The 11,105-nt window shown below is 45.2% G+C and overlaps 1 protein-coding gene across 1 annotated transcript; it reads left to right on the plus strand.

Annotated features, from left to right (window-relative positions):
- The first annotated feature begins 8,661 nt into the window (after positions 1–8,661).
- HSD17B10 (hydroxysteroid 17-beta dehydrogenase 10) lies at positions 8,662–11,078 on the plus strand. The gene is made up of 6 exons (XM_047716797.1): positions 8,662–8,783; positions 9,153–9,317; positions 9,946–10,110; positions 10,227–10,355; positions 10,437–10,545; positions 10,745–11,078. Exons 1-6 carry the CDS (start codon positions 8,757–8,759, stop codon positions 10,933–10,935), a joined length of 786 nt encoding a protein of 261 aa, XP_047572753.1. The 5' UTR covers positions 8,662–8,756; the 3' UTR covers positions 10,936–11,078.
- Positions 11,079–11,105: the final 27 nt, after the last annotated feature.

Consider the following 11,105-nt stretch of genomic DNA (forward strand, 5'->3'; position numbering starts at 1 on the left):
GAGAGGGAGAGAGACAGAGAGAGAGAGAGCACGAGCAGAGGAGAGGGGCAGAGGGAGAAGGGCAGAGGGAGAAGGAGAAGCAGGCTCCCCGCTGAGTAGGGATTCCCTACAACTCTGGGTTTGGGGCTTGGGCTCAATCCCAGGACTTGAGCTAAAGGCAGACGCGTAACTGACGGAGCCACCCAGGCGCCCCTAAGAATACTGTTTTTTTTTTTTCCCCTAACAATATTGTTTTAAAATGTCTTTGAAGTTTTGCTGTTTTGCAGAAAGTTAATCAGGTGTTACTTCATGTTTGTTCTTTCACCGTTATCTTCCCAAACACACTTTCAGTGTGCTCTTGCAGTATTCACTATTCTGTGTTCATGGCCCTTTTAACCAGAGACCTCCAGGAGGCATATATGACTTTGGGTTTGTCTTCATAAGGAGAAACTTTCTCCCCTAGGTTGGAATAAGTGCCAATAAATATTTCAGCTGGCTACTTTCAGACCTAGCCTCTTGATTTAGAACTGTCATACAGTTTGAGATTATGTTACTTCTGTTTTGTGGAATTATTTTAAATTTCGTATTTTGTTGCCTATCAAACTTAAAAGAAAAACTTGATGTACCCAATAAGGCTATCTGGCTCAAACTTTCAAGATGATTTCTAACATGTATCACCTTGAGAAGATATAGACTTTAGATGGGAAGTGCCTAAGGTTTCTTCCTCCTAACCTTCTTGGTTGCTCAAATGTGGCTTTAAGTGATTTCCACCTGCTATGCATTTTCCCTCCAATGTAGGACATGACAGCCAGGAAAGGTACTTCCTGGAACTGAGGGACAAAACCACTAAATATAAAAAACCTGAGTATTGATCAGTGATGCTTTCAAAGGAAGATCTTGATCAAAAGGGGGAAATATTAAAACTAATAAAAGAAAATCTCGGGCGCCTGGGTGGCTCAGTGGGTTAAAGCCTCTGCCTTCAGCTCAGGTCATGATCCCGGGGTCCTGGGACCGAGCCCCATATCGGGCTCTCTGCTCGGCAGGGAGCCTGCCTTCCCTCTCTCTCTGCCTGCCTCTCTGCCTTCTTGTGATTTCTGTCTGTCAAATAAATAAATAAAACCTTAAAAAAAAAGAAAATCTCATTTAGAATGGGATGGGGGGTTTGGGAGACTGGCAGGGGGAACTCTCATAACCCCACTAGTTATCCATTGCAGACTCAACAGGAGTGGATGGGCCTCGCATGTGGAAACTAATAGACTAACCCAACAGCGGGAGTGAAGATTTCTTCCTCCCTTGGCAACAGCCCAGCCAACGAGAGACCATCACAGCTTAGCCAGTGAGATGCCACTGTACTTCAAACTCCCAGTTTACTCCAATGGACATTTAGTTTGTGTCATCTTCTCCAAATACCCCCCCTTCCTATATAAAAGAGATCCTCTTCTCTGTTCTCTGGACTTTCCTATAGTTTTGCCATAGTTTGCTTGTCCTAGATTGCATTTCTAAGCTATTACCAAATAACCTCTTTTTTGCTGGAAAAGTAACCAGTACTTTTATTTTTAAGGTTAATAATTCCACCAAATGATGCAAGGTTTATTGCTATGTCACACATATTCATTTATTCACTCATCAAACACTGCTACCTGTTCTGCACCAGGCCCTGTATCTTGTACCAAGGATACAGAGATCAGAAGAGATCCCTGGGGCACCTGAGTAGCTCAGTCAGTTAAGCATCAGACTCTTGATTTCAGCTCAGGTCATGAGACTGAGCCCAGTGTCAGGCTCCACGCTCAGCAGGGAGTCTGCTTCTCTCTCTTTCCCCCCACTGACCCTCCCCAACTTGTGTGTGAGCTCTCTCTCTCTCTCTAATTATAAATAAATCTTTAAAAGAAGAGGAAGAGATCCCTGATCTCTCAGGAGGGTAAGTATTGGTTCAGAGGTGGACATACAGAACTGTGGGAGCCTGATAAGGGCCATCTTACCAGTGGTATCCTGGGTGTTATCTGGGGGTAGGGTTGCCAGATTTAGCAAATAAAAATACATAATACTCACTCAGATATGAAATTCAGATAAAGAACAAATAATTTTGATATATAAGTATATCCCAAATATTGCACAGGAGATACTTACACTAAAAATTATTTGTTCATCTGAATTAAAATTTAATTACTGAGCACCCTGTATCTCATCTGGCAGCGCTACTGTGGGTGGTATCAATGAGGGAAACAAAGACAAGAGAAATGTAGCTTAAATTAAGTCTCCTTACAGCTTACAACCCATTGATAGATACTTGAAACATACAGAGTGTGATCTTCCTCAAGGAACTCATGGCCACCTTAATGCTTTAATGTTTCTGCTTTATTAAAGACTAAAATAACCTTATCTTTTTAAAATTTTACTTTATTTAAAATCAACTAATTAACATATAGTGTATTATTAGGTTCAGAGGTAGAGTTCAGCGAGTCATCAGTTGCATATAACATGCAGTGCTCATTACATCACGTGCCTCCTTAATGCCCATCACCCATTACCCTATCCCACTACCCACCTTCCCTCAGCAAACCTCAATGTGTTTCCTAGAGTTAAGAGTCTCTTATGGTTTGTCTCCTTCTCTGATTTTGCCTTATTTTATTTTTGCCTCCTTTCCCCTATGATCTTCTGTGTTGTTTCTTAATTTCCACATATGAGTGAAATCATATGATAATTGTCTTTCTCTGATTGACTTATTTGGCTTAGCATAATACCCTCTAGTTCCATCCACATTGTTGTAAATGGCAAGAGTTCTTTTTTATTATGGTGTGTGTGTGTGTGTGTATGCATACCACATCTTCTTTATCTATTCATCTGTCAATGAATATCTGGACTCTTTCCAGAATTTGGATATTGTGGACATTGCTGCTATAGACATTGGGGTGCAGGTGCCCCTCCTGATCACTATGGTTGTATCCTTTGGGTAGTTACCTAGCAGTGCATTTACTGGGTCATAGGGTAGCTCTATTTTTAACTTTTTGAGGAACCTCCATATGCTTTCCAGAGTGGCTGTACCAGTTTGCATTCCCACCAACAGTGTAGGAGGGTTCCCCTTTCTCCACATCCTTGCCAACATTTGTTGTTTACTGTCTTGTTAATTTTGGCCCTTCTGACAGGTGTGAGGTGGTATCTCATTGTGGTTTTGATTTGTATTTCCCTCATGTTGAGCGATGCTGAGCATTTTTTCATATGTCTGTTGGCCATTTGTATGTCTTCTAAAAGTAACCTTACCTTAACAGCAGCTAGTCCCTCAAGGTCCTGAAAGCCTTGCTTCCAAATTCCTTGGAGAGCTATGCTATCCATAACCCCCACTAATTAAAAACTATATAATCAGTCACTCCTCACAATCCCAGTGCAGCTCTTTCTCCCTTATGCGTCCTGTCCCCATGCTATAATAAAATCATCTTTTTGCATCAAAAATGTCTCAAGAATTCTTTCTTGGCCATTCACTCACAAACCCAAAAACATCTAAATTTCATCAGTATCAAGTAGTGCATTGTTTTTGGAAAGTACAGTGTTAGAGTGAAGTCAGTCAGCAGGCAGCAGACTATGGAGAGCACTGAAAGCAAGGGGGAACCACTGAAAGGATTTAAAACAAGGATGATAACATAATAAAATTTGAGTTTTAGAAAAAGTCTTCTTCTGGCTTCTTGAAGGATCCTTTTAAGTGGGATAATTGTGGGATCTGACCAGTTGCAATAATACAGACAAGAGACTTGGGGTGGTGATAATTGGAAGCTAGGAAAAAGGAGGAGCCAGATTCAAGAAGTATGTAGGAGTTAAATCAACAGGATCTGGCAATTGATTAGAAAGAACAAAGAGGGCATCAGTCCCAAGATCCAGCTTGTGTGCCTGGGGAGACAATATTACTATCAACTGAGATAAAGAAGGTTTAAGGGGCAATGATTGAGTTTAGTTTAGGATACGTGTTGTAGATGCCAGAGGGACATCCGGTGTAGGGGGCCAGCATATGATTGGCTACTTCATTCTGAAGTTCAGTGGAGAACAGGAGCTAGAGGTAGAGATTGGGAAGTCCTTAGCAGAGAGGCAGTATTAAAACTAAGATGGCTAAGCTCCCCAGAGACAGGGGGTGCAGAAGAAAAGGGGGTGCAGGGAGAAGACCAAAAGGAACAGTCAGGAAAGTAGGAAGAACCAGGAGAGTTAGGTGTCATGGAAACCAAAGGGGTGAGGGTTCTAGGAAGAGGAAATGATCAAACATGGCAAAATGCAGTCAGAAAGTTCTGATTATACCAAGACCAAACAATGGCTATTCATTTGGGCAATGGTAAAGTCATGATGAACTTAGGCTGGAATCACACAAGTTCATTCAGACGCAGCTGCATTTATTCAAATGGTAAACACTCAGCCAGCATGCATCCTCAGCACGCTCTCAGATGCTGGCCACATTCTCGTGTTCCACACACGCTTTTAGAATTTAAACCATTCATTCAGATTTGTGCCCCAACAAGCACACATTTGGATGCTTCCCACCCTCATCATTTGGGGTCCTTTATATTTGCCAATGCTACCTTGGAGTCAGCTGGATCCCGTGCAGCTCTGTTTTTGCAGGGGAAATGGCAGGCACCCTTAAGGGTTAAATGGGTTATCTTATGATTTTTATCTCCCAGGGATGAAACCACCTTTGTTTTTCTCCCATCTCCTGGTAAGGTTAATACCCCCTGGGGATTGTGAGGTAATGCTGGATGTTGCGGGTTCTGGTGACAAGCTCCTTTGCTCACTTCTCGCCTACATACACCCAAAGTGATGATTATCTGTCGTGTGCAAAAGTTGGGATTGCTCAGTTCCCTATTTTCTAACAATCTTGAGACACAGGTGTGTACAATAAAGAGAGAAGATGCTCAATGGCACAAATGCCCAAGCAAATGGGAGGGGCTGGGACCCAGAGCCCAGTGGGAATGGCAAGCCCCAAGCAGGACCTCTCTTCTCTGAGACCCAAGGAAAGGATAGTGTGGGTAGAGACAATATTGGAGGTGAAGACAGAGGAAGTGTTCACTTAATGACCTCCATTTGCTCTAAACACAGGAGTTCTTAACCTGGGGTCCACAGCCCCTTCAGAGACTGTAGGGAGAATTCAAGCAGCCCATGGACTTGGATGGGGGGAAATTGCATCTTTACTTTCACTACCACCAACATGAGTGTAGTATGTCCTTCCAGGGGATGTGAGTAACCAACTATAGTAGTATTAGCAGTACCTGTGGCTTTGTTACCAGTGGAAATCAGATTTTCATAGCATATCAGGGTTGTTAGAGATCTCTCGAAATAATGTCACTATTTTTGAAATCATGGTAGCCATGAGATCAGTTGATAGGGCTTGGGATTTAATGTATAAATAAAGAAGCATATATGTTACTACATTACAGATGTGTTTCTTTTTATCTTGATAATTATATTTCTTTTGTAATCCTATTTTTATATTCTATCTCATGCATGTATTATTCTAGGAAGGGATTCCTTAGACTTTGCTGGACTGCCAGAGGTTTTCACAGACTAAAAAGGGTTAAGAGACACTACTCTGAGGAGTAACAATAGCTAACATTTACATAGATCTTGCTAAAGGCCAGGTGCTGTTCTGAGTACCCTTTTTTCTTATATAGTTATTCACTCTTTTATTCCTAACAACTCTACAAGATAGGTGCTTTGATTATACCCATTTTATGGAAGAGGAGCCTGAGGTGCAACAGTTAAGTAACTTACCCAAGGTCATTCACTAGTAAATGATGGAATTAAGATTCAAACCCAGGCCTTCTGGCTTCAGAGTCTGTCCTGAAAAGTCAAGAAATTGAATTAGTAATATGTCAAGGGAAAAATGGGTGGAGGGTGGCATCAAGGGTGGTTAAAGAGAGAAGGGGAATGAAGAGGGTTTACACTGGCCAGAAGAAAAGTAGGAAGAAGCTGCTAGGTTGAAAGAAAATGAAAAGACCCATTGAATAACAGAGTTCACGGAGATAAAAGTGGTGGTGGAAGGGAGCAGAGCCAAATTGACTGGAACATGTTCAGAGTGAGAGATGGTGGTATGTAGATGCCAGGGAATTAGGGGAGTCATTCAGGGCATGGCAAGGTTAATAATGTTGCCTAGATAGAAGTCGTTAAAAATAAGAGGAGGTGAAGGCCCCTGGAGTTAAGCAGATGGAGGAATCATGAAGCTGGGCCCAAAATTCTCCCAAGATTGATTGATTGATCGATCGATTCATTCATTGGTATTGAGTGGCTAGTACATGCCAGGCAGTACTGTGGGGACTGGGTAGCCAAGAGGTGAACCTATAGGACAAGACCCTGCTGCTATGGGGCTTACCTTCTAGCAGGGAGAGAACTATACAACACACACAGACACACAAATAAGACAGGGTTAGACAAGGCTCAAAAGTCTTTAGGCACAATTCCATGACCCCAAAAGTTCTGAAAAATGTAAGGTTGTGTTTTCATACTTTGGAGCCCAAACCCATTAGGTGACAAAACCTGACCTGAAGTAATGCAAAGCTATCTATAGTCTTGATTAACCCTTAGTGTTAATGTTCATGCTCTTCACTCTAGAAATACTAATGTTTAATTATAAGTGATGCTCTAGACCTTTCTCAGTAGTTACGTATCATAGAGTATAGGCAGTTATGTAATATAGAGTAGGTATTCCTTTGTAAAATTGAAAAAAAATCTGAATTCTAAAACACACCTGGCCCCGAGATTAGAAAAAAGATTACAGGCCAGTAAGTGCTATGCAGAGAATTCAAATATGCAATGTGTTGGCTCACAAATTGGCCCCTATACATGAGAGCATGGAGAGACCAAAGATAGAGGCAGACTGTTCCAGATTGGTAGGTGGCAGATTTAACAAGCAAGAGAATTTACATACAAGGCTTGTCTTGGACAGCTGAAAGATGAGTAGATCTCTGCACCCACCAACTGGAATCTTAAAATTTTATATAGAGGCTTTAGTTGGGTTCAGTCATGTGTTCAGTCCAGATGGTTTCAACAACATCTTACTCTCTCAAGGCTATGTCCCTGAAATGGCTCCGGCCGCGGGAACATTGGGCAGAGTATACATTCCGAAGACAAGGAAGGGGTGCAGAGATACTCATTGCAGGCTCCAGCTCTCAGGTCAGCCAGTGGTCACCTCCTGGATAAATTCCTCCCACACAACAGGGTAATAACTAGGTCTCTACAGCTTGAGTGGTCAGGGAGAGGAGGTGACATTTAAGCTTAGTTCTCTGATCAAAAGAAGAAGAAAAAGGCAATCATGCGAACATCAGGGAGAGAGAATTCCAAGCAAAGGGAACAGCTAATGCAAAGATGAACATAAAGAAGCCATGTGGTTGGAGTATATTGGGCCCAGTGAAGGGTGCTGTAAATTGCTGGGAGGACCTCATGTAGTCAGAAAGATTGTGAATCTTGTTCTAAACCCTTTGAGGAGTATGATATAGTGACCATGAACATGGTGGTTATCAACAACTAGGAGGCCAAGAGGGAAGTCTTTCTGGCTGGGAAAGCATGTGGGGAGATACTTCAGAGACAGGAAACGTAAAGCTGAATGGGGCTGAAAATGTAGACTAAGGTTTATGGCTTGAAGACCTTGGTTTGAGGAAGAGTATAAAAGGAAGTCAGATTAGGTAGATTAGGTGGGCTCAAGATTCTAATTGGGATGCTGGCTGAAAGATGTTCTAGGATGACTGAAGACCTGGGTCTAACATGACAGTGTCTGGCTGAGGTCCACTCAGCAATGTGTGATTTGGGCTCTGGAATTTAAAATAGGTTTGACACAGATAGAGGACAATAGAAGAGACTGAGCTGATGAAAGATGTTTTTGCTTCTCTGTTTATGCCTCTCTGGGCTTGTACTTCTTAAGAATGTCTGTCTCAGAGTGTATGTCTCCTAGCTTCTCTGTCTCTGTCTCTCTCTCTCTTTTTTTAAAGATTTTATTTATTTATTTGACAGAGAAGTCACAAGTAGGCGGAGAGGCTGAGGCAGAGAGAGAGAGAGAGAGGGGGGAAAGCAGGCTCCCTGCTGAGCAAGCAGAGAGCCTGGAGTGGGCCTCTATCCCAGGACCCTGAGATCATGACCTGAGCAGAAGGCATAGGCTTAACCCATTGAACCACCCAGGCGCCCCAGCTTCTCTTTTAGTGGCGCTCCACACCCCCATCTCTGTGATCCTGCCTGGCATCTCTGCTCCTCTCAATCTCTTCCTTAACATAGTTCCCTTTGGTGGCTCTCAGAATCTCCATCTCTGGATATCTATGTCTGTCTATGTCTCAGAATCTTGTTCTCTGTCCCTTTCTTTCTCTGTGTCTGTACTGTAATTACCTTTTCCTCCAACTGAACTGTGTCCTGCTGGAAAACGTGAACCTTTTAGTATTCCCCTTGGTATCCCCAGTGACCCGCACACAGCCTGGAATATGACTCTCACATGTTTATGCTTGAATGAAGTCTTTTTCTGCGGGTTAAGGAAAACTCTCAATCTCCTGTCCACCTACTGCCAAGCGGAGTTGGCCGCCTGCCCAGACAACAGCTAGAGAGTCAGGCGGAGAGTGTGGTTGGTACTGAGATGCAGCAATCCGGTTCTTTCTCCAGGTGAAATAACTCGGGAGACACCTTGAGAAGGCCTCGCCCTCTCCGCGGGGGACGCTTGCAGCGGACGCCAAGCCCCGAAGACTTGCTCCGCGGCCCGCCCCCTCGCCCTCCTCCGCCTCAGCCAATCAGCGCCCGCCTGCCCGTCCCGCCCGCGGAGAGTTCGGAGCAAGATGGCTGCGGCGTGTCGGAGCGTCAAGGTAGTGGGGTCTTCGCTCCTCCTGGCTGCTCCGCCACGCCAACTGGGACCACGCGGCCATGGATCTGGGGGGAAGAGCTCGGTGCCGGGCGAAAGGGTCACATTTATGTAGGCCTGGTAGTGTGGCGGTTGGGCTCGGGAGGGGAAGGTCAACTCTCCGCGCACATGTGTGTGGGGTGACTGGGTGGGCTGTCTGGGGGTGAGACACCAGAGGCCCTGTCCTGAAGGAGAGGAAACACAACTGGGTCACACCGCCGTCGCCGAAGCCTGGAGAACACAGGAACTTCCGTCGCCGAAGCCTGGAGAACAGGCAGATGAAAGGGTGGGGGTGGTTTACACGGTGTATCGTTGACCGATCCTTTCTTCACAGGGCCTGGTTGCTCTAATAACCGGAGGAGCCTCTGGTCTAGGTCTGGCCACAGCAGAGCGACTGGTGGGGCAAGGGGCCACTGCTGTGCTTGTAGACCTGCCCAACTCTGATGGGGAGGTTCAAGCCAGTAAGTTAGGGAAGAGCTGCGCCTTTGCCCCAGCTGATGTAAGTGTGGGTATGAGGTCACCAAAACCGACCTGGGAACCCGTGGGGTCCTCCTCCCCTAAGGGTGCTATCTGTGTGGTTGATGGACCCATCTCCTTGTCCCTTTTGGCCTGAGTTATCCGTCCAGCACTGTGGGAGCACCTACAATAAGGAATGTACAAAGCCTGGATCCACAGCAGTGGGGATGGGAATTGGATATATCAGAATCTCCCGGAGGGGGTATGGATAGTTGGAAAATGCATATTGTGCCCTGTAATTTTATATTTACAAAGTTGAGAAACTTTTCACAAAACAAACTACAGAAAATAAAAACTGGATGAAATCACCTCAGCAGGTAGAGGTATAAAAAAGCTAGTTTATAATCATATCAATAATTCTTGAAACTGCTCTGGTCCACAGAAATCTCCAGGGGTATGTGAATTTATCAAAAGAGGGTATAGGTTTGAAAACAGTTTTGAGCACTATGGCACCTAACATTTTCACTTTTGCCCCACTCTCATGTTTTGTTTTGGCCTCCTCCTTGCTTACACAAGTTACTCAGAGACTAGACCTGTTCTTCCCTTGCCCAGATTTAGTGGTGAGTGTATGTGCTCGGAGATGAATACCTTCTCCACCTCTCCCTTTGAAGGTGACCTCAGAGAAGGACGTGCAAGCAGCCCTGACTCTAGCAAAAGAAAAATTTGGCCGTGTGGATGTGGCAGTCAACTGTGCAGGCATTGCAGTGGCCATGAAGACATACAACTTAAAGAAGAATCAGGCCCATTCCTTGGAGGACTTTCAGCGAGTTCTTAATGTAAGGTCTTGGAGGTTCCCCAGGGGTATGAGTAAAAGGTATTTATTTGGCTGTGGGTGCCTCCAAAGCTTTTAGGGGATAAAAGGTCCTACAGAGTGTCTCTGCTGGTCTTTCAGGTGAATCTCCTAGGCACCTTCAATGTGATCCGCCTGGTGGCCAGTGAGATGAGCCAGAACGAACCAGACCAGGGAGGCCAACGTGGGGTCATCATCAACACTGCCAGTGTGGCTGCCTTTGAGGGCCAGGTGTGTGGGCAAGGGCAAGATTTGTGCCTCCTTGGTGACTTATTAGGGCCCTTCCATGTATGACTTCTACTCCTTCTCCAGGTTGGACAAGCTGCATACTCTGCTTCCAAGGGGGGCATAGTGGGCATGACCCTGCCCATTGCTCGGGATCTGGCTCCCCTGGGCATCCGAGTGATGACCATTGCTCCAGGTAGAGGTTTTCCCTCCCTGCCACACCTGGGATTGGGTAGGATTTATGGGCAATTGAGAGGGGAGACTATCTACTAGCTCAGCAGCAACAGCCTTCCATTTCTGGGCATCAGGAAGTACCATAGGTAGAGCTGAGGTGAAGAGGGACCAGGTAAGTGTGAAAGGAAGGGTGGGCCTCTGACTCTGACTGTCTTGTCTAGGCCTGTTTGGCACCCCGCTGCTCACCACCCTCCCAGAAAAAGTGCGCAACTTCTTAGCCAGCCAGGTGCCCTTCCCCAGTCGACTGGGGGATCCCGCTGAGTATGCTCATCTGGTACAAGCTATCATTGAGAACCCATTCATCAATGGAGAGGTCATCCGGCTGGATGGGGCCATTCGCATGCAGCCTTGAAGGGAGAGGGCAGAGAAAACACACGTTCTTCATTTCTTGCTTCCCTTGGAGTACTTTACAGCAACCTGGGAGGAAGTCCCACAGCCATCTTGTAACTGCCTAGCTATCACACCCCGTGCCTAATAAAGTCTCTATTTCTCACATGGAGGGCGTAACACTTGTGTGCTGGG

Source organism: Lutra lutra, chromosome X, assembly GCF_902655055.1.
Source record: "Lutra lutra chromosome X, mLutLut1.2, whole genome shotgun sequence".
NCBI lineage: Eukaryota > Metazoa > Chordata > Mammalia > Carnivora > Mustelidae > Lutra > Lutra lutra.

Bases quoted from the DNA above. Each gene is read 5' to 3' on its own strand.
- HSD17B10 (XM_047716797.1), top strand. From the start codon at position 8,757: ATGGCTGCGGCGTGTCGGAGCGTCAAG. The intron at 10,111-10,226 runs GTAAGGTCTTGG...CTGGTCTTTCAG, and splicing joins ACTTTCAGCGAGTTCTTAAT to GTGAATCTCCTAGGCACCTT. The intron at 10,546-10,744 runs GTAGAGGTTTTC...TGTCTTGTCTAG, and splicing joins AGTGATGACCATTGCTCCAG to GCCTGTTTGGCACCCCGCTG.